Source organism: Athene noctua, chromosome 3, assembly GCF_965140245.1.
Source record: "Athene noctua chromosome 3, bAthNoc1.hap1.1, whole genome shotgun sequence".
Taxonomy (NCBI): domain Eukaryota; kingdom Metazoa; phylum Chordata; class Aves; order Strigiformes; family Strigidae; genus Athene; species Athene noctua.
Genome location: NC_134039.1, coordinates 83,526,869 through 83,550,836, shown reverse-complemented (window position 1 = coordinate 83,550,836; position 23,968 = coordinate 83,526,869). Strand labels below are relative to the sequence as shown.

At 41.2% G+C, this 23,968-nt stretch overlaps 1 protein-coding gene across 2 annotated transcripts in view; it reads left to right on the top strand.

Annotated features, from left to right (window-relative positions):
• The window catches only part of TAF3 (TATA-box binding protein associated factor 3), a 125,423-nt gene that overhangs the window by 77,073 nt on the left and 24,382 nt on the right, over positions 1-23,968 (top strand). For both annotated transcript variants that reach the window (XM_074903515.1, XM_074903516.1), the window contains one exon: positions 17,332-19,148. In XM_074903515.1, coding sequence (XP_074759616.1) covers positions 17,332-19,148 — 1,817 coding nt within the window. The remainder of the gene's footprint in view (positions 1-17,331; positions 19,149-23,968) is intronic.

The following is a 23,968-nucleotide window of genomic DNA, read 5'->3' as shown; positions in this document are numbered from 1 at the left end:
AAAGGTTCTTTAGCTCCCTGCAAAAGAAGTGGTGGCAGCTAATTTTTTTACATCTCAGTGACATTTCATCTTTGAGAGAGGTTTCTGGACATTACCAGAAGTTCTTCTGCTGTCTTTCAGCTTGGAGCAGTGACAGTTCTTGGTGGGAGGGAGAAAGGAAAGAGGTTTCCTTCTCCCACTTTATTATGGAATATTATGGTGTAAAGGGAGGGAAACAAAACTGTTTAGAAGGTAAATTGAGGCAAGATCTGTGCTGAGTCAAAGATGCCATTCAGGAAGAATAAATAAATCTCCTGCCCCAGTTGGAAAAAGAATCTTCAGTCCTATTGCAAAGTAAGAGATCTCAGTAAGTCTTCTCCTGAACTTTCTCCATCTGCAACAAGAGGCTGAATTGGTACACGTGTCCACATTACCCTTAAGAGAAAGTTAAGGATGTCCCATCTCACCTGAACAGGCTCCTAAGTACTAAAATACAGAAGGCAAAGTTAGCAACAGAAACTGTGTAAGTATACTGTGATATACTGACCTTGAACATTGTGTTTTCATGGTGTGGTGTACTTTTAAGTCAAAGGACTGGTACCTCCCTGTCTGATGTAGGCTGCTATGTGATGGGTGGAAGGTTTATCTGCTGTAGCTGTGGGATACTGCCAGGAGAAGCAGGCACGCTCTCATCCTGGCAGGTCATTTCTCCGCTTCCTTTGAGTTGGTTAAACAGGTTGATTAGGCTAAAAGTTGTTTTTTTCAGGGAGGAGGGAGAGGAGAATTTGGCTTTTCCTTCAGCTCACTGAACAGATCTGCCCTGTGGCTGCACAGCCGCTGATGCTGTGGGGCGAATGTCAGAGCACGGCTGGGCTTGAAGCAGGAGTAAGGTGCAACCACGCTCTAAGGCAGTCTGTGTTAGACAGCCTCAGTAGCTTGTGTCCCAAGCTGCTGATCATTTCAAGCAACTTTTCCCTCTTGAGCATTACACTAAAAACCAGAAAAACCCGAGAGATTGTAAGCTAATTCATCCTGGCTGTAATGTGCCGGACAGATGTATTCTCGTGGTTTGGCACAGTGACACTGAATGCACCATTTTAAGCAAGACAATCTGTAATTTAGTGACCAAACTGGGATTCTTCAGCTAGTCCTGGTTGCTGCAAGTGTTATATATCTAGAAGTTAGATATCTAAATTCCTCCTGAAAGTAATGAATGCTTTGTGTGAATATGAGGTGTAATTACTTTTTAATAACTGCTGAGATATGTCACATCTGAACAGCTTCTTATCTAAGAGTATCCACAGGCTTTTTTTATTTTTACTAGATGTGCATAAGAAATGAAGCCACAGTATCTGCAGTGACAGGTGTGAGATGAAGAACTCGGGAGTGAAGAGTTTCTCCCTAAACAAGTGTTTGAGGACTAAAACCTGCAGGATTTAGCATCATGTGATGGAGAAACCAGCAAGTGACTGCTGCCCATTCACATTCTGGCTTCTTCCACAGCCACTTTGACCATGTGTCCACAACATCCTTATTTGTCCCATCTTTCTCATTTTGCCCTTGAAATACTTGTTTAGTGTAACTCGTTTTTATCTCTTCTCCCTCTTCTAACTGCTTCTTACAGTCCCATGTTTCATAGGGTCTTCTGGATGTTTTGTCCTTTACCGTTTGCATCAGTTTTGCCTTTGCCCACCAGTCTCCTTCATGAAAATATCCCAAGTGACACAAAAAGCAAACGTGTTCTTCCCACTTGTAGTTTTTATCTTTCTGCTCAATGCTAGCAAAAGAGAAAACTTAGAGTGAGGACCAGGAAAAGGCAGAAAAATTGTAATACAGAAAAACTAATATTTTCTGGGTTTCGAGATGGGCAGGGAAATGAAGACCAAATGCCGGGTTCTGCACTTGGGCCACAACCACCCCCAGCAGCGCTACAGGCTTGGGGAGGAGTGGCTGGAGAGCTGCCAGTCAGAGAGGGACCTGGGGGGGGGGGGGGGGGGGGTGATTGACAGCCGGCTGAACAGGAGCCAGCAGTGTGCCCAGGTGGCCAAGGAGGCCAATGGCATCCTGGCTTGTGTCAGCACTGGCGTGGCCAGCAGGGACAGGGAAGGGATCTGAGCCCTGGGCTGGGCACTGGTGAGGCCACCCCTCGGTGAATGTGTTCAGTTTTGGGCCCCTCACCCCAAAAAGGCCATTGAATGACTCGAGCGTGTCCAGAGAAGGGCAATGAAGCTGGTACAGGGTCCGGAGCACGGGTCGTACGAGGAGCGGCTGAGGGAACTGGGGGGGTTTAGTTTGGAGAAGAGGAGGCTGAGGGGAGACCTCATCGCCCTCTACAGCTCCCTGACAGGAGGGTGCAGAGAGCTGGGCATGAGTCTCTTTAACGAAATAATAAGCAATAGGACAAGAGGGAATGGCCTCAAGTTGCGCCAGGGAAGGTTTAGATTGGATATCAGGAGGCATTTCTTTCCAGAAGGGGTTGTTGGGCATTGGAATGGGCTGCCCAGGGAGGTGGTGGAGTCCCCATCCCTGGAGGGGTTTGAGAGTCGGGTCGACATAACGCTGAGGGATCTGGTGTAGTTGGGAACTTTCAGTGTTGGGTTAATGGTTGGACTGGAGGTTCTTCAAGGTCTTTTCCAACCTAAGTGATTCTATGATTCTATTCTATGATTCTAAGACCAGACAAAAGGAGGAAAATACAAGGATGAGAGAAAACAGAGAATCAGAATGAAAAGAAACAAATGTGAAAGAAAATTTTCAGTGTTGTTTATGTTCGTGATTTATTCATGCAGCAGTGTGGGTGAAGACAGTGTTTTACAAACATAATTCAGGTCCCTGCCCCATGAATTTACAATTTGAATTGGGAGGTGGGAGAAATTAATGCAGAAAACCTCCCGCATTTCAATTTATTTTGCTGTAACGCATCCCAGAGCATATTTCATTTTGGGGACATGAGGTAACGACAGATTGTTGTTGCTAATAGGATTTGGGTCAAACTGCTGCTTACTATTTGGCACGTAACTAGATTAATAGGGGGGTGTTCTTAAAAATTACATGCCACAGCAGGAAGATAATCCCCTCCCCACCGAATTTCAAGTCCCGTTCATCAGCAGAGGTTTTTGGCTGAGCGTACTCTGCAACATTTTATCCATTAAAACCCAAGCTTCCCTACCACTGGCTTTAATCCTAGCTTGGAAGGAGCTCCCTCGCCACAGCTGAGCATGCTTCGTTCTGCCTGAATCCCAAGAATACCAATAGTTTGTGCTCATTCCCATAGATAAATCTCCTCTCCACCCCCCAAATTTCATGAAGACAGAGGTGGTAAAGGTCTGAGTTTATGGAAGCCATGTGGAAGCTTTATCTGCATTAGCCAAGAGCTGGAAGACAGTCAAGCAACCTAGGTTAAAAATTGCCAAACTAGCCCTCTGGATGCTAGCGAGGACTTGTTATATCCATCTACCAGAATGGCATTTACAATTGTGAGGAAACTACGTCTAGAAAATAGCCGATGCAAGGTTTTACATGAGATCTGCTAGAGCTGGAAGGTTGATGGGCTTTTAAAACTAAAGGCTGTAGATTTTGTTTGGTGGTGCTGTTTTTAAGAACACGTGTTTAGAAAGCATGGCAACAAGAAGATCAAATAAATAGCTACAGATTAATTTTGCATCAGCTGTAAATGCTTGTGTGGCGTTCGATAGCTGAGAGAAGGTTCCTGTCTGGAGATGGAGTTGTCTTTAGTTTGTGGCTTCTTCGGGGGTCTTTGTAGAGCATCAGCTGGTGTCCCTGGAAATTTCAGTTCCCTCTCAGCTGGGACTCACCTGGTAGTGTACCACTCTCAGGTCCATGAAATAGGAAAATTACATGGGAATCCGACAACTCTGAAAGGAAGGAATTTATTTTTTTTAATGTCTGAGTGGAAAGTTAATGTTACATAAAACTGCCTACTGAAGCCAATTCCTTCCCTAAATTTGTTTTCATAGTTTTTTTTTTTCATTTCTCCCATGTGTCCAAGAAAAATATTACTTAACTAAAAGACATTAATTCAGTTTAAATCAGAGTATCAAGCCCTCTGAGTCTAGTAGTGATGTTTGTGCACAAGTTTCTTGTTAAATTAAGCTTGCTGGTTACTGGCTCTTTGTTTCTCCACTATCCCTGCTTTCCCTATATTCAGGATGCTTATCTCATAAACTGCTAGAAAATTAATGGCTGAGTACCATTTTTTAAATAATTCAGAGGGAAAAGCAATAACCTGCAAAATTTCTGTAATCAAGTATGTATACAATCCAGTTTGCATGGAAACTTGGTCAAAATAGATCCTTAACTCCTAGTTAAGCCTGATTAGTTTTTTTTTTTTAAAAAAAAGCAGGGTTCGATACAAAACCACTTCTCATTTTCCTTTGCAATCAGCACATCATTTTTGTTTTGTTAAAGGACACAAGTTGCATCCCTTCGATATACAGCTTGGGCAAGCTTTGCAAAACAATTAGTGCGTCTTTCACATGGTCTAAACTTGATTGAATAATTACTCAAATAATGGTCAGTAATGGAATACACAGGGTTATCTCCTGGCTAATCCTCAGGTAATGGAGTTAGTGTATCTCTGATTTTTCTCTTAGCAGTTCCCAGTGAACAGGAGACTGAGACAAAAGTGATTATGGGAAGTAGAGGGAGTCACTGGAGGCCAGCAAGGAAAAGGAGGCCTTATCTTAAGCAATTAATCAAGAAAACTCCTATTGTGGGACAATTATTCAAAGCTAATTCTAAAATAGCTTTAGAGCCTGAGGTCCTGAAGGGGTTTTTTGTGTGTTTTTTGGTTTTGTTTTTGTTTTGTTTTAAGAATTTTGCCAAGGTCACTGGGAGCACTGGGGCAGACCTTGCATCCAAATGAAGGCTGCTGCATACTTAAGAGTTGAGTGTAAAGTGCAGCATCATGCAGTGTTGGCTTTGAGGTTGTTGTTGGAGCTGGGATTTTTTTATATTTAAAAAAATGGGTTGGTTTGTTTCTAAACAGAGACAATGTTTTGAAACTTGCCTAACCTTTCCACAAAAACACCCTCTGTTATTTTGCATCCATTGCAAGTAATACCAAGAGGAGTGGGTCACAAATCATTTCACCTTTGTGCACAGCTCTCCTGGTGGACATGCAGGACTCTGATATCTCTGAATCTCTCTTTTATTCCTTTTCTTTGGTTTTTTTGCACTGCTTTTTGCTTAGCTTAATTGTCCTACAAAGGCTTGCAGCAACTGCAGAAGCATTAGGATTGTTTCGTGGCAGTGGCTTTGCAAAAGACCACGAGGTCTTTCCAGTTGTCCTCCAGAAAAAGCTCTTGTACAGTGAGAGCATCTAACAGACTCCTTTGCTCTGTTTTTAGCCTCTGAGCTCCTTTGGAAGTGAGATTTATTTGAAGATGTTGCTGTGATCCATGAGGTCCTACGGAAAGAAGCAATAGATTTTAGCAGCTGTCCCTGAAAAATTATAAGGTCGCCGGAAAAAAAAGCAGAGGTTTTAAATTGGATGTGGTTTAAATTTTCTTACAGCCTCCGGAGTTGGGCTCCTTGCTGGAGTGGGAAGCTGCCCGCAGAATTATTACTCAGCACGGTCACCCCATGCTCTCATAGCACTTTTTTTCCAGCGGTGCTGACAGCAGCATTTTGAACCCACCGTAGCGTGGGGCTGTCCGATCTGGTTTCAAATCGCTGTTGAGTGCCGCCTGAGAAGTGCTGCTGTGTAGGTGATCACGCTGCCCTGATTAGTTTTCTGTCTGCCTATGGGCACCTTTTGCAGGGCAGGGTTATGGGGAGAGCCAGGGACACACATGTGCTCCCATACAGAATAAAGCAGAGAGGCTGAAAGACAAAGAGAGTCACTAATTGGATTTGTAGCTGTAAGAAAAAAACCTCTTAAAGTAAACATTTTCCCCTCTTTAAGTCTTTCCTTGGCTTCTTTTGCAAAGACCGCTTGAAAGTATCTGTTTCGGGGGTGAACCCTTCCCAGCAAATTTAATTTTGAGGCTTGTCAAGCTTTATTAAAACCTTATCATCAGTGATTTCCTTCTCTGCTAGATCAAGAAGATTACATTTGTTATGGGATTCGTATTGTATCTCAGAATTCTTCCCAGCAAATGTGGGTTTTCGTGTATGTATCAAGACCCACCACTGCCAATTCAGAGGGCTGAAGGCCTGGGGTGCGTGTTGTCAGCACATATTCATGAAGACTTTGGATGCCGCTCAGACAAAGTCATAAGCTGGAACTGCGTTTGTATTTCTGAGTTAGCAACTGTTTGAATAAATGCATTGCTCCAGATGGCAAAAGCGTTCCTAATTGCTGCTGGTATCCTTAAAGAAATGAGCTGACGTACCCATTCCCAACAGCTGGAATATTTGCTAAACACTTGTGGGCATGGTGTGCATACATATATTAAGAGAGAGGGTGAACACATGCCTTTTCTTACTTTGAAGATGTAGTAAATCTGTTTGCATTACTGGGAGTTTCCAGTCAATGGCAGAGGGTTTTTTTATTATTACTTTTTTAAATTGAATTTCAGTGACGTATGTTCATTTGTGCCTCTATGGATAGATACCGCAAATCAGGGTGTTGCCTAACAGTGTAGACAGACTTTTTCCAGTTCATCCTAGAGCACAGCATCTGGTTGACATTTTTATAGATCTCAATGCATATATTGAAAATAAAATTCTCCCTCCCCCAGTCTTTTTCATTTTTATATTTTTTTTTTTTCATTACTGAGAAAATACTTCATTTCCCTTTCTTATCCAGTGAAGACAATCAAATGGATGGAAGCATCTCTAAATACGTGCTCCATTGTTTGGTTTTTTTTTTTATAGTGCCCAGAAGTAACCAAAACACTTTGAAAAATATAGATACGGTTCTTGCCCTGAGCAGCTTATCACTTGGTTTCGAACGTGCCCTTGCAATTGCAAGTAATGTGCAATAGGAAGGGGAGAGGAAATGCAATTAATGGCCAAATGAGTTGTTGAACTAAAAAGTTATTTGAAGGTGATACAAACACTCACAGCCTTTTTACGATGGCAAAGCTGCATCTTTGTCCTGCATAGCAAGAGTGATGATGGTCTTTAAGTTGTGTTGAGCCAAAGCTTCCTTCTGATAATGCATTTTTGCAGAAGCTCCATCATGTGAGCAAGTATATAACAGATTAATACCCAAAATAGCCCAGGTTTACTTTTGAGGGAGTAAAGCAAGTCACAGGCAGATGCAGGTAATTGTAGCTGATTGCAGACCTCATCTGACACAGGTGTTCTCTCCCCACATGGATTTTGTGCCACACCTAGCACAGCGGTGTCCGTGTTTATCCTCTGAACTTTGAAATGAGCTAATCGTTTGATAGGAGACCACTGTCCTCATATTCCCATTTCTTCTGTGCTACCACTTATACATCAAACATCTTCCCTGTCCTGATCAGTATTGCGACTCTCCCATCTATTCTACCTTTGCTACAAAACCATTAACGAGTCAGGTCACTAATGATCGCTGGGCTGAAGGGCATGGTAGCTATTTATAGCAGCGATAGAAATAGAAATATGCTTATCAATACAATCTAAAATACCCCATCGTGCCATCATGTCTGTCTCTTACTTGCTGTCTCTGAACCTCCTAAGGACAAGAAATGCAACTCTTGCATTCTAGTATCTGTGCCCTAAACCACAGTTCTGCCTTCATGGCTAAGCAGAGCTTTTTAGGTTTACATTTTGAACTTTTGGGAAGAAGGGGTGAGATCTGAAGTAATAATGGTAAAAGAAATACGTGATGTCTGTGAGACAATTACGCCTTACATTTCTGGGGTTCTTTAGCTCAGTTACCAGAAAAAAAGATATTAAATAATCGCTGTGTTTTCTCACTTCTGAATCCAAGTGCCTGAATGCATATGCAGGTTGCAAATCTGTGAAAGACTCAGATTCTGCAATTCCAGGTAAAAATTATTGGTATGGCAGAAGTACGGGTACCCCATGGTAATAAATACCTAGTTTGTTCCTCTCCTAGGAGGTATAAATAGTTGCTTCCTAAAATATTTGTAAAAGTCTGAGGTTTTTGAACACAGGATTTTATTGAAGGTAGAACGGTATATTTTCTTATACAAGACCATAATATATAAAGTGAAAGGCACTGCGAAATCTTTCCAAATGTTTATATAAGTTCGGTGGTTTTGTTTTTAGTAAGATTTGTGATACCTGAAAAGCTGCTTTGGTAAAGCTCAGCCAGGAAGATTAGATACAGAGGTACAAAGTGAAAAGACTGACCGTCTGCTTTCCTTTTGTCAAGAAAAATACATATAAACCTCTTGTATTATATTTGGGAATTGTTAGATACAGATAATATGATGTGGATTTTGAGTCTTTAGATCATGAATTCGATCTTTGCAAGAGGAGCAGTGCCAAATCTTGGTTGTAAAGAAAATTCTCATCCAGAAATACTCTCAGGAAGATTATTAAAATACTACAGGTACTGACATCGGCTACAAAGATCTACTTGTGCATATTTCTTTAAAGGGGGGGAAAAACACCTTAATACACAGTATTACCATAGCTAGGCCCTATTATACTATTGTAATCATAGCTGAAGCAAGAACGGTGATTAACGATGGCAATTTATTGTATCTGACGAGGGGAGAAAATAGGAGATGTTGTCGTTATCATAAATCATATCATAAATAACCAAAGAGAAGCACTCAGAAAGCTTGTGTGGTGTCAGCAGCAAGCCCTTTCAGGCACGTTAGCCCAGGATGTAGCCATAGAAACCCCAAAGTCATATTGTTATCTTAGTCTTGCTGCAGTTATGTGATACAACAGTATTAACATATAGATTAGCCCATTTATAATACTAGGTGTCATTTCAGGTTGGCTTGCTTATATAGCATTTTAGTTTTTTATTGTGCCGAATGTTAGGGAAACGCTGCATTTTTACAGGTCAGTATAGAGCCATTTATAACGTATTGGCTTCACACCTCTGTCAGTCTTGCTAATGTACTCTGTTATTGATTGGTTGTACTCTATGAATTGTCATTGCCTAATTACCTTGTCTTTGCTAATAATTTAATTTTTTAGAAGTCAAAACGTTCCTTTAAAGAGAAAACCTCTACGCCTGCACACGTACTTCGGGACGAGTTCCCGATTCTCTTAAAGAATGTACACCTCAGAGGTAGTAAAAAATAAAAAGCATGCAGATGAATCAAAATTTTGTTATGGAGGTTTTCTGTCCCTGTTTTGATCAAACAGCAGTGTTTTTTTGCGCCACACACTGTTCTGCAGATTTCAGGGGAGAGACTCAATCCCAGGTAATTCAGAGCATCACAGAAGTGACTGAACCAGGGCTGCCCTGCTGATAGGGAGCTGGCTGGTTCTCACACATCTTCTCACTTGATCTTAGGAAGAAGCATCTTCCAAAAGGTGCTTCTGTGGTTGTGTTGACTCTCCATCCAAGGTCTGCATAACAGCTCCAGACACGTTAGCGTATCGCATTGCCATATACATGCAATTACTCATGTATGCGTGTGTGATCTACAAAAACTGTTGAACCACTATTAAAAAGTCAAAGCAAAAACCGAGTCTCTCTCTTTGTATTTAGACAGAAACACATTTTTGCTTGCTATATGCAGCGCAAATGCAGGACTGATGTTTTGTCAGGTCAGGGAGAGATTGTGTGTGTAGCTGATAACCATCTGCCAACACTGTTTTTCTGTCTTCAGCAGGAAGCTGGGTGTGTCATTTTGAGAAGCCTGGGTAGTTTGGCTTCATAAACATTGCATATTCTAAAAAGTATTATAATGAGGACTGCCACTAGTATTTAAAAGTGTTATTCTCATCGTATCCAGTATCCTAAATCACCTCTGGAAGCCAAAGTTGGACGTTTTTACCTTAAGCCAAGATCTGATGCCTGAAGACAGATGCTCTGTGCCTCTTTCCTCTTTCTTTCCCTCACCCTTAGGCTTGCATGATCCTGAGGGGGGCTTTTTACTTTGCCAGCTGGACAGAAAAATGCTTTAGCTCTTTTTTCCTTCCATCCCTAGATGTATTCCCATCTGAGTGCGCCTGTTAAGTCCCTTCACTGTGGAGAAGGGGCAAGATGATGATATAAGAAGGGAGGTGCAGGACTTGCCTCTGTCTTGTTCTAGCCCAGAAGTTTGAGTAGTATCATAACACTCCAGATCGGTGATTTGAGTTCAGACTAACAGATAATCGTCCTTATTTTAGCCTGGATTAGTTCCCTATTCTCCTGCACAAATGCTTGAACCAGGACAAAAGAAAGGATGGGAGTGTTTCTTTTTAAAGTAACACCGTGATGTAGAACTAGTTTTAGTAGCAGTGGTTTGTTTCTGGCAAACTATCGGTACCTTATGCTGGTGTTCAAAAGTTCATCTCTGTTGGATTTCATACCAAGAAATGCCTAATCAAGAGTGTGAAGCAGTTGTTCAACAGGGTGGAGAGGTAATTGAATTGGTCTGGAAATTTGTGAGTCCTGAACCAGATTATTGCTATCATCCGTATTTCAAGATGGCCATATGTATTTTGTCATGAGGGATGGAGTTGGGTTTTTTTGACCACTTGTAGCTTAGGTAGGACAGGTTAATATCTACTTTTAGAGTGAGCGATAAATATATATACCAAGTCTCTCAGTCCTGTTGAACACCTCCAAGTTCAATCCTGGCTAATGCTGATTGTTGAAGACACCACCCAGCCATTTGGGCCAAAATTTTCCAGTGTGACTAACAAGTCTGGATGCTTAACTCCGGGCATCTTTAACATCCTCCTTACAGTGTTTCAGTTATGTATGCAAAATCACTAGCCACACCTGAATGCTGGTTTGTTGGGTTGTTGTTTTTTTTTAACGTATTTGTGGTTTCTGCATTTTAGAACATACTGAGAAGGCGCTGGAATGACCTTGCTGGCAATCTCAGTGGAAAAATTTGAGACGTGGAAGATGAGCTCCTTGATGGTGCTCTCTTACCAGCTCTCTTCCCATAGAAAGTGTCAACTGGAAAATGTCAGGGTTTGGTAATAGGTTGCTTGATCTCCTTTATACAGCAAAAAAGAAAAAAGTTGGTGTATCACCTGTTTGGTAAACAAGTCACATCAGTGATCACTTGTGTTCACATGACAGAGAAATTATATATATAATAGTATATATATACACCATATATATACTCACACATATATCTATATAAAATCTGGCATTTTAAGCTCAAAATATATTGCAGGTATCTTAGTGTGTTCATTTTGCATTAGGGTATCAGGATATTGGCCTGTAGGATATCAGGATTAAATTTTGTCGCTCTTCCATTAATTTCCTTTATGGACTACAAGCACACATTCTGTTTGTTTTGTGGAAAGGGCATTGTTATTACAAGTTAAAGAGATAAAGCCTATCATGGCATAAGAAAAAAATTTTTCACTTTCAACAGAAGTCAAAAGCCCCTACTTATTAGGATATGATAGGGATGTTAAAGCTCTTGATTTAGTGACTTAAAATTTCTCAAAATATATCTTCGGCTTAATCTCATCCTTTATCTAGACAATAGGAAGATTATTCTGGAAGTCTGCAGGAAGTTTTTTGGTAATTTTTTTTTCACTAAAAAGTTTCATATGTGGGGTTGGGTGGGAACAATCACTTCCTTTCTTGCATTTAAGAGTCTGAGCTGGCTTGTGTGTAAAACCTTCAGCTCAATATCCGTGCAGTCCTAAGGAGCATATGCTTGGAAAAAAAGATGGGTTGAAGTTTTCAGTGAAGGCACTGCCACCTTATTTCCTTTCATGAGTCCTAATTTTCCTTAAAAACCCTGCTGCTTTCAACTTCCATACTTAGGGACTGGTACCATGCAGTGAAAAAGAGCAGAGAGACCTGGTACGAACAGAGCTGTGTGCGAAAGAAACGCACGATCTACTGATGGGTCTTTATTTGGCCATTTTGCATTCTGTTAGAAAATAAAATGTTCAAATTCTGTTTAACAAGAAAAGGGTTGTGGAGGAAATTTAATTGTTGAAAATAGGAATGTATGAGTTGCATGGGAGCATCTGCTGATTCAGAATTGTATCCTTAATGGGTTTGCTCTGATAGTCAGTACTGTTTGTCTGCCATACTAAAGTTAATATCAAATACAAAATGCCAAAATCTTGCATTATTATAACAACAATTGGCTTCCACAGGAACTGTTACCTGCCAGAGCTTTGTGCAATTAATACGTTAGCCTTTACTTTGGAGATAAGAGGCTGCTGTTACTCACATCATGTTACACTTTCTTCAGCAAGTGGTGTCCAGCTTTAGGCCAGCGTGTCTGCTTCTGCTTCATCTTGAACCTAAGAAATACTGGTTTATTCCTAGATCTACAGGTCTTAGCCAAACAGTTTCATCCTCTCGCCACCCTGTGACACAGGGAAATATTAATGAAGTTTCCAGAAGAGAGGCTGGAACTTTGCTTAAATTAAATACCAGCCAACAGACAGGGTGAGTTTTTGGCAGGGCCAGGGGCTGAGCAGAGATCTTGTCTGTCCCAATCTGTGCCGTGTTCTCTAGGACATCATCTAGCTCTAAGTGCTTACGCTGCTGTCTCGGAAGCTACCTAGTAAAAAGTTTGGAAATGACCAAGATGATGACAATTTTAATTTTTTGTATATATATTTTATTTAAATGATTAAAATTTATATATAAAAACTAGGTTTTCTTGCATGAATAATGCCTGTACATAGGTGTCTTTCTCTTCAGTCAAGAGTTTAGCTTCTGTTTTCTCCTGCCTTCACTTTCATCTGACCTGGTGTTGAAAAAGCAATGTGTGCAGCCTCCTCTAATGAGGCAGCCAGGAGAGCATGATAGCATGGTACAGGTGATTGCACTTCTTTTTCTGCAATAAAGGCAGAATTTCTGTTCCTTTGTACCCCTGTGTCAGTTTTAGGGACAAGTAGTCCCTCGATTGTGAACTTGGGAGTTCATTATTGAAGTGTTGAGTATTGCTGTCCTGAAACTGAGCCGTGGCCAAAGTAAGAAGGTGTATGTTCAATAAGTCTTTGGTTTTGGAGTCCCTGCTGTGCTACAAGAACATGATGTACCAAGAAAGAAATTTGGTGCTTCTTTAGTTGTTTTTTCCTTAAAAAGGTGCAGGAGTTTCAGTTTCTTGCCTGAACTGTTCAGCTTAAGAAATTTTCCAGCATTTGAAGTGATGACAGATCCCCATGGCTTGCATTTGGGATTCTAATGCTTTGTGGCCAGAGATCCCGATGAGCTACGTATTTATCAAGTTCAGCTTTTACAGTGCTTCTGTGAGATGAAATTATCATTGCTTGTCAGATGGGAAGGCAGCAGTACACCGTGTGACCTGCCTGAGATCACGCTGCAGACTCATGTCAAGGGAGGGGTGAATTCCTTCCTCCCTTAACTTCAAAATCATCCTTTCATGAAAGTGAAGAACTTGTCTCGTTGCACAGCCATGGGGCGATGTTACATATCCTAGTATGCTCCAGTAAGAAATGTTGTCTTAACAAACAGTTTTCTCATAAGCAGCATGCTAACAGCTATCAGTTTATTTTATTTCAGCGGTGGACAAATTCACCTTCGGGGCTGCGATGACTGACTCATCCCTCCTGTAACCTGTGCATCGTCTGAACCCAGGCTCTGCACATGGGGCTGCCTGACATAATAAATAATTGCTCTGTATAGCTTTAGTAATGTGAGCATTAATATTGATCCAGCACTGACTTCTCTAACAACAACCAAAAAAAAAAATAATGTATCTGTTATCTTGAGAAACCTCCCAAACAGCTCTAGTCTCCTTTCATTACAGGAGAGAGTTATTAGGGCAGATGGCCGAGGTGATATCCATTTGACCTATAGATGCTAACTCAAGAGTCGGATCATTAATAAGGTGGCCAGAGATAGGGAGAGAGGGCAGTAAAGAGAGTTAAAAAGCAATCCTGTGCACAAAGGATTGCGTGTCCAGAAGTGCTGGCCGGTGAATGAGACGGACAAAGGTGAAAAAGTGTCTTCAAGGTTTTAAATGCTCATCGCCAAGTCAAGCAGATTATGCTTAAAAGCTGATGTTTTCCCATATTTGGTTCCTGCTCCGGTGTGAAACCTTTGGGAGGAAAAAAGAGCCTGTAGCTCTTGAACACAAGACAAAAATTTCATTTTCTCTAATTAACCCCCCCCCCCAAAAAAAAAAAAAAAAAAAAAAGTGCCGTATTGTTTTCTGCCATGGCCACAGCTGCAGTGGCTCAGGTTTGAAAGCTGCTGCCTGGCAGAAAACCAGTCCTTGCTGAGGATCAGACCGTGGCCTCGTTCCAAGAGAAATTTGGATTTCATTTGACCATGATAGGATTCCAGATTGTCATCTGAGCATGTCTGAAAAGTGGTGAATGTGTGTCAGTAGTTAAGTGCTCGTGAACTTCCTTAGTCCCTGGATTGTTCAGGACTGACCCAGGCAATTTTTTCCAGATGTTTTGGGGAATCCAAGTCCATATAAAAGGGATGGTAATGCTTCTGCTTCCTTACTAAGTTGTCTTTGTGGCTTGCAGGAATGTGCATGAAAGCTGGAGCCAAGACACCCCGATTTCTAGTCTCACCTCTACAAACTGCACTTTAACCTTTTCTGCCCTTCCCTGGCATCTCCACACAAGATCACAGAAACTTCGTGGGCCCGGTGCAAACTTTGCTTGGCCTTATTAAAAAAAAAATAAGCATTGCTCTTTTTTTATTGTACAAAACTCCAGTCCCTGTTCTCCAAACCTCCTCTGAAATTGTTTTTTCGCCTTTGATCCAGCAGCTGCTGGTATTCTGCAATCCTGAGTAGGTAAAACATGAGAAGCACCTTGGGATAGGAAGGAGTTATAAAAATATGAAATATTGCAGTGCACTTCCCTGAGACACGGTGTAACAGAGTGGCTGTTTAAGCGAACACCGGGCAGAAATCTTTAACAAATAAGTGTTCTGATTCTTCTAGTAAATGTAATTTTTTTACTGTTCGTTGCAGTAGTTTCTCTCCCACTTTATTGACTCTTTTTATCCTCGTGTTTTTTATATTAAAATGGTTTATGTTGCTATCTCTAAAGTCTGCATGATCAAACCCTGTCTTCCCTAATGTTTGAATTTGGCTACACTTCTCATCTTGTAGCTGTGGCAGAAGACTTCTCTAAATCCTGATTTTAAAGGATGGTGTTTGTTTTAAATTTTATCTCTCTTTAAAATTATAAATGAAAACAAACTCTCAGTGGCAAAGTGGATTGAATGGGGTTGAGAGGGAATTGCTCAGTAGCAACCGGTGCTGTATGACATCTGATGAATGCTAATTCTTCATCCCCAAAACAGTTTTGAGCAGATGAAGGCAGCTGATTTCTGCAACAGCTTAAACAGAGATTGAAATGACTTCCATGATCTGGAAGCAGATTTTTTTTTCCCCCATAGCAGGTGCAGGCTCGGTCCACAGTGATTTCTGTTATACTCTAACTTTGCAGTTTAAAAAATTTAATGTCAGTGCCCAGCCAGGCAAAACCTAACTCCCTAACATTTCTGTTTTTCACGGAAGGCTAAGACTTTATCCTCAGGCAAAGTCTCCTCTCTGGGCTGGCTGCTGTAAATCCTCTGGGCCCTGGCAAAAGCCAGAGTTGCTAGCTCATTTTACTTAATTTGTGATGCTGGCAAGATTTGTGCTGCAGCCCAGGGCTCTTGACTCAACTCTCCTAAATCAGAGCATTGACACATTACAGTAGAGAAACACCAGCACAGAAAACCTGAAAATAAATGCCTTGAAAAGATATTTCAGAAAGATGCTGCCTTACAAAGCTTTAAATGGTGTTAGTGTGACATTATAAGTTTCTTGGTGTTTGCCTCTTTAAAACCACCTGCTCATTAAGAAGTTGGGTTTTATCTGCTGTCATAATAAACATTTTTTACTACATATTTCATGTGAGGATCTTAGGGCACATGATATCTTTCTGCAGAAACCCTGCTAGACAAAATGTCATGAGTTTTTGCAGGTGGGTAAACAGAGACACCGGGTGAAGTGATTTTGTCTACACAGGAACATGAACCAGCATTGGTGTAATGACGTAATTACAGCAAATATAAATGTGTCAGGTTAACACCAGTGTGCTCGTTCTTATTCCGGACTAAGAATCCTTTTTCCTGCTTGGATAATTCTATTTTTAAAGTGAGAAAGTGTATCCAAGAGGATAAAGTGCTTGGCTGTGGTTGGGGAGATCAGAGGTTCTGTTCTCAAACCTGCCTGGATTTGCTGGGAGATCTCCAGTGAATTTTCTCCTTTCTCTGCACCATAATGTCACATGTGTAGGACTGAAGATGGTGTTATATGTAGGAAAAAAAAAAAAAAAAAAGCTATTAAACAAAACCAAAGCAATCACACGGGTGGTGTCCACGCTGACTTGAAACAATTGGTGCCTGATGTCCACACTCTAAATGTTTCCAGTTTATCTTATTTTCAGAAGCTGGTTTTTTTGGTCTTACAACCTGAATGCCCACTTGCGACTGGAGCATGTTAGGTGTATTCCTCTTGGCAACATATCTTTCGTTTTGATTTCACTACAGCAAGGAGCCAGCATATGCACTCCAGGATTGCTCCATGATGCAGACAAAACAACAATAAGCGGGGGTGATGGGGAGATGCATTTCAAAGGCGTGCTCCTGATCCAAACCAACACACACACGGTGCTGGGGTGTTCCCATATAATCATAACAGATAACGTCCATGTGCAGCAAGCTCTTAAGATGATATCAAAGGCAGAACCTGGCAGGTTGAATGGGGCTTAGTCCTCTGCTTTAGCCTTCAGACCGTGCTGCTTCGGGAAGGTGCGGCAGGTTTAGGAAGGCATTTTCTTAGTAGTTAATCTGCAGTCAGAATTGTGTGATCTATAAGCAAGACAGCTAATTGCAGTGAATTTTACTTCAGTGTATGCTTTGCAGTCCGCTTTGATACATCAAAAAACTGTTCGACCTCTCTGCCTTCATTTAATGAATGAAGCAGGTTTGTGTTATTGTAATCCCAACAACTGCAGTGAGAAATAATCAGGATGTTTTTAGGTAGAACTGACACTCTGGACCTGCTCCACAAGGTCTACTATCATTGGTGAGCTCTACCCTCATATCCTTTGCTCATAGGTTTGATGTTACACTGCGATGAGGGCATCTGCCAGTTATGATGGTGACTGATGCAAGGCGGAGGAGATGCCACACTTTCCTTCCAAGTAGATCAGCAAGAAGCTGTTAAGTGGCCAGTTATCTCTTATGGGCTGAGATGCATATGAACATTTGCTCTGATGCTTGTTTGGTTCTGTAAAACACATTTTAATTATCCTAATGCCTTTTTAAAATGTTCTTTGTTACAGAAGAAGAAGAGGAACAGGTGCCTACCGATGGCGGTACATCTGCAGAGGCCATGCAGGTGCCACTGGAAGAAGAGGGAGATATGGAAGAGGATGAGGCAATTAATGATGAGAACTACTTGAGCAAGAGACCATTAGAAAGTCCTGATACTGAGGAATTTCCACCTGTGAAACGACCAAAACTATCTGTTTCTAAAGGGGACTCCTTGGATGGAGCTTTGGAGCCACGTGAGCCTCTTAGTTCAATAAATACTCAAAAAGTACCGCCAATGCTTTCTCCAGTTCACGTTCAGGACAGTACAGACTTAGCCCCTCCTTCACCAGAACCACCGATGTTGGCTCCCATTGCAAAATCACAAGTGCCAACCCCCAAAACTTTAGAGGCAAAGCCGTTTGTACCCAAAACAAAGTCCAAAACAAGTTCTCCAGGACAAAAGACAAAATCACCTAAAACTACACCCTCGCCAGTGGTAACTGGAAGTCCCATACGTTCACCAAAAACTGGATCCAAAGAAAAAAAGTCACCGGGTCGCGCCAAGAGCCCAAAAAGCCCTAAAAGTCCAAAGGTTCCTGCTCATGTTCCCCAACCACCTGTCAAGCTTGAAACACCGTGTAGAACCCCTCTGGCTGCACTAAGTGACAAGATAGGAAAGGAAAACATTCAAGTAAAACAAGAACAGACATCACCTGAGCCTGTCACCAAGCCAAATATTGAAAACCAGACTAAGAAAGTACCAGTAATGGACAAGACAATTGATGATTCAATCGATGCTGTCATTGCTCGTGCATGTGCAGAACGAGAACCAGATCCCTTTGAGTTTTCCTCTGGTTCTGAATCAGAAGGGGAAATTTTTACCAGTCCTAAAAGACTTTCTATTTCAGAGACTACAACCCCTAAACCTTCTGTTTCTGCCAATAATGCTAATAAGGCAGGAGCAACGCCAATACCTCCCTCAGGTGGGACCTCAAGTTCAGACATTTCATGGACGATGGATGACTCAATTGATGAGGTCATCCGAAAGGCAAACATGGGGACACCTTCTAATCCACCTACCAACTTCACTTATTTCTCCTCTCCTTCTGCTTCACCACCCACGCCAGAACCTCTTCTCAAAGTCTACGAGGAGAAAACCAAGTTGGCTTCATCGGTAGAAGTGAAAAAGAAATTGAAAAAAGAGCTGAAGACAAAAATGAAGAAGAAAGAAAAACAAAAGGAAAAAGATAAAGAGAAAAACAAGGAGAAAAATAAAGAGAAGGAAAAGAACAAGGAGAAGGATAAAGACAAGGAAGGAAACAAGGAGGCAAAGTTTCAGTGGAAGGAACTACTCAAAGATGATGATCTTGATCCTTATAAATTCAAACTAAAGGACTTTGATGATGCTGACACAAAAGTGAAGTTGAAAGATGGCAATACCAAGAAAGAGAGAGAAAAACATAAAGATAAAAAGAAAGAGAAAGAGAAAGGCAAAAAAGACAAGGACAAGAAGGACAAAGAAAAACTTAAAGATAAGGTTAAGGAAGAAAAGGTAAAGACTCCATCAACACCTCTTGTGTTACCTCCCAAAGAAATGTCTTTGCCCTTGTTCAGCACACCAACTGCCATGAGGCTTCCCACTGTGTTACCTTCCTTGTCTCCAATGCTTCCTGAAAAACTGTTTGAGGACAAAGAGAAACCAAAAGAAAAGAAAAAAGACAAAAAAGAGAAGAAGAAAAAGAAAGAAAGGGAGAAGGACAAAGAAAAGGAAAAGAAGGAGAAGGAAAGGGAGAGGAAAGAAAGAGAAAAGAAAGAAAAAGAAAAAGAGAAACACAAACATGAAAAGGTAAGCTGTTTAGATGAGTTGAAATGGCAATACTTGCTTGAGAAATGCAAATGGATTCCTATATTTGCTGCTGAGCGTTGTTTAAGAGCTTTGAGATGAGCTTTAGTATTTTTAAAAATAACAGCTCCAAGGAAGACGTCAGGCAAGTTTCAGGGATTGTCCCACCTCTCTGGAAGACAAAACAATGGAAGCTCAGTTCTGTGAATTTGAAATGTGAGAGTGTCCTGCTGGTTTTCCTCAACTCACTTTTCTCTTTGAAAAGCTGGGGCTCAGTCTCAACAACAGCACACACACAACACATGTATGTAGTGTTGCAATGCACAGATTTTGTTCTGTATATTTCCACTAGTAGGGCCAGCAACCGTATACCTTCTATATAAACTTTAGATTTAATTTCTAGAAGTCTACTCTTTCACCACTTGTAGAAGCCTGTAAATGACCCGGTGGACAGAAATGAGGAGCAGGCTGCCTTCAAATAAACAAGTTAACCAGTTATCTCAGTTGTTCAGACGAGCTGCTGAATCCTTTCTTAGCAAGACCACCCCCTTGTTGTTCCAGTTTGTTTGAAGTAAGAAAAGTGTTTCCAAATCATGGCCTAAATGTTCAAACGTCACCTTTCGTTTTGGGTCTTACGCTTGAGAGAGAGGAGAGCTAGTTTTCAAGTGAGTTTTTCTCCTTCCACTCCTGTAACTCTCAGAGATTTACATCAGCCAAGGATAATTTCTTCTTTCCAATATCACCTAATCTTGAGAATATATTTAATATTTAAGAAATTAAACCAACATTTTTGCATGTTATCAGATTTGAAATCCCATTAGAAATGGGATCTCCCCTAATTCAGGGTTTGCTCTACTTTTTTTGTCATTTCACCTTATAATACATGTTAAATTGTTAATGTAAGAAGAAGAAAGAAGAGATTGGCTTCATACTGATAACCTTGGATACAGGATTTCATAAACCTCTGTCCTTAGCATTAGAAAGCACTATATAACGTCTGGAAGATGCTCTTCATATCCTGCTTTGAGTGTAAGACTCAGTTTGAACAGGTTCAGATTTGGGACATTCCTCACTTCCCTTTTTTTTCCCACCATACCCTGTTGTGCTACATACTGGACTTGAATCAAACTGCTGATTTCAAAACCTGACATATTTTTTAAGTTGACAGGTGGAGTTTCAGTGCAGAATCTGGGTGATCTGGAGAATTAACATTTGTTTGCTGTGGATGAGTCGGTGATTGAGAGGGCGGTGGTCCAGTTGTCCATGTTAATTTAATGTCCAGGTTTTAGGCTGCAGCAACACTTTCACGGATTCCCCATTTTGTCTGCCTGCCCCTCATGGTTGAGATGTTTTGTCAGCATTTCACTGAGAATTTCTGCAGAGATTTCTTTTTAAGTTAAATATGTGTGCATATAAAATAGAGACGAGTTGCTTGTTTTTCATACATTCGATTTTGCATTTCCTCTGCAAATCTATATCTAGTTTGCTTTAAAGCAATATAACAGATACACAAACAAATACAAACTGGTAAAGCTTGGTATAGAGTGAACATATATATGTTAGGAAAAGTAGTTCAATAGTAATAAAAACTTGGACAAATTAAATTGACAAAGCTGCCCATTACCTTGGCAAAAAGTCCCTGTCAAAAGATAAACTTTAAAGCTAGAATGCATGAAAGGGTCCCCAGATAGAATTAAAATTTAAACTGATTCTTGATAGATAAGCTTTTTTTAAATCCACCTCTTTGCTGCAAGTCAGGATTTTAAAAATAAATTTCCCCTTTAAATCTCTTGAGCGATTTTCATTTTTTGCAAGGCCGCACTGCTGGTGTCCTGGAAAAATAGAGAGTTAGAGCTTTATCAGTTGGTGCCCTGAGGTATGTGGCAAAGAAGCTAAATCCTTGAAGATTAGCAAAAAAAATGCAGCACATGGCAATAAGGGGCTTATATGACTACTAGTATTAGTTCAGGTGAAAGAAGTATTGCTTATACATAAAACTGGACAAATCCACTGACAATGTATTTTTAGTTAGCTACAAAGGAGTCTTATATTGCTGGACTTTACCTCTTTGGTGATTTGGGAAGCTTAGTAATCCACTGTAAATGCTCTTCTGCTGGCCCCAATTCCCAGTATTACTCCAGAATGCTGCTCTTTCGTTTTAACCCCTAAAAGTACACGTTTCCTTAATTTAGCTTTTAGATCACACAATGACTTGTTTAGCCAGCAGTTGTGCTGTAAGAGCAAATGATCGAGTTAACTGCTTGGACACTGAACCTTCCACAGCACATCCCCTTTGGAGGCGTAAGCGCAACCTGAAAGACGTGTTCATGGGCTACCTGCGGTTTCAGCTCTTGATAGCCAGTAGAAAATACCAGATTTCGGTTTCTAATATTGCTATGCTTAAGTAAAAGAACCACTCAGTGGTAGTGTTTCCATTTTTGAGTATTACAGTTATTACTTAAGCGTGCATCCCATCCTGTTGGGGAGTTGAAGCCTTTTATCCAGTTTTTCCCCATAATTTTGCCCCGAGCTGCTGGAAGACACAGAACTGCAACCGATACTCTGCTAAATGGTAGAAAGCAGAAGCTGAAGGCTGCATGCTGGGAGTGTTTGGTGGTGGCACCGAGGAAGAAAAGCTTTTGTGCAGGGCTTGCCTGCAGCTCTGTGCTCTGCAGTAAGCGTTGGGGTGCTGCCCTTGGAGCCAGAAAAGGAGACGGTGAGCTGGGGCGCTGCCTTGCATACACCACCAAATTAAAAGCAAACAGCTGAAGCAGTTACACCCCACTTCTACTGTGGAGATTACCGGGCGTGCTGTAGGAGTGACTGAGCAGCTCACGAAGCAGCTGCTGACCCAGTTTCAGCTAACCTTAATATGCTGATCTGGAAACTAAAGCAGTTGAGGAACTGCTTTCATGAGAAATGGAGCCGTCCTTGCATCAGGGCAGGGTTGGCCAGAGCTGCCCCAAAGTAAACTGCCCTTATTTGTGAATCAAAATCCTATCATCGATGTAGAGGAAGACCAGGATATCCAGGATCTAACTGTGAACGCTCTTTAATTTTCCCTCTGCTCCAGTTGTGCAGACCCTACACACAAACCCCTGTTGTAGAAAGATGCTTCCTCTCCTCATGTATCAAAGAGTAAGATTTAGGATTGTCATGGAAGCCAGTTTTCCTCTCACAGTGGACTGCGATGTTGATATCTGAGCATAAAGAAGTGTTTTGTGTGCTTTTCTTCTGCCACGTGAGCCCACGCCACCATTGTTTAGAACATCTTGGAGGTATACAAGTAATAGTACAAAGGACCTTTACACAAAAGACAGATGAAATGGGTGTCTTTCTGTGCTGCGTGCTGGAAGCTGAGCAGCAGTGCTTGTCCTAGGAAGTTTTGTATTCAAAGCAGGCACTACAGGAGGAGGAGAAACCTGCAGGAAAAGAGGTAAGATAGTCTGTGCAAAGCCAGGTGCCTGAGCCTCCTGTACCCAGGGTTCAATTCCATGTCTCTGTCCAGTGGATGATGCTCCAGGTTAAGATGCTGGAAAGCAGTTAAGAGACTTACCTGTGGAAAGTGGCGGTGAAACTGTTGCAGGCATTAGGAGCTCCAGAGGAAAAAAGCTCTTGCAACACTCCAGGGGAATGACATAACAAAAAATCATACTATATAAACAAAAGCGTAGAGAGAAGCCTGTGAAGTAGGCTAACACGTATCCATAGAGAGCTTTGTTGAAAAGCATGGTTAACTGTGTCAAAACAGAAACACTCCTCAGGCTGCAGCCCTCTCTCTGGGGTAGACATCTCCTAATGAGCAGCTCTGATTCTTTGGACAAGGTGCGTGGCACGGGACTTTGTCATTGTCGTTCCTCAGTGTAAGTCCTGATGGAGTCCTCCCACTCTGGCCTGCTGTCTCCTGCCCTGCTTTCTGCGCTTTGAATTGATTGTTTGCCCTCCCTTTCCTTATGAAAGCTTTTAAAAACAGATTTCTCCCACTGAGAGTTGCTTGGGTTTCCATTTAGTGGATGCATACTATTTTTGTCTCTTTACATTTCTGGACCAGATTCAGCTAAGTGGTTATTTTATTAAATATGATGATGCATATGCTCAAAACGAGACCAATCTCCCTCTCTTTCTACATATATATACATATATAATGTATATACGCTTCTCATATATATGGATATAAGTTGAGCAACTTACGTGTGGAGAATCATTACAGTGTCACCAACTGTAAAATCAGAGATGATTCTGTACAGGTTTTGCAAAGCAGTAGCTCAGTGGGAGTTGGTAATTTTGGCAGATACTGGTTCAGAGTTTAAGGACATATTCAAGTGGTCTAAACTCCACCAGAAACTGAGGTTGGAAACCAGACCATTTGAAAAATAGCCGTTAGAAACCTCAGCCTAATTGCATTAAAAAGCAATGGTTCTGTTTACCTGTAAGCATTTTCTGTTTACCTATATAAGCATTTTCATAAAGTATTAAAATGTTGGTGCTTGGGGTTTATTTGCTTCCTCTGTGTCTTAATTTTGATGCAGGAGGGTCACAGTACATGTGATGTGATGAACCTGGGAAATAATTGAATTTAAATCCCCCCCCAAAAAAAGTGCAAACACCTATTAAGTTTGAGTACTGAGATCAAAGCATTGCATGTCATTGTTTAGAAACATGCTGGGGGATTTTGTGTCTCTAGAAAAACACTTTAATTGGGAAGACTTGTTAACAGAGTATATGAGCAGGTACAAATGCAGTGAAATTTCAAGTTTATTTTTTAGTCTAGAATTCATGTTTGTGATTTGCTATGGCTGGGAGCTCCCAGCAAACTCTGACCA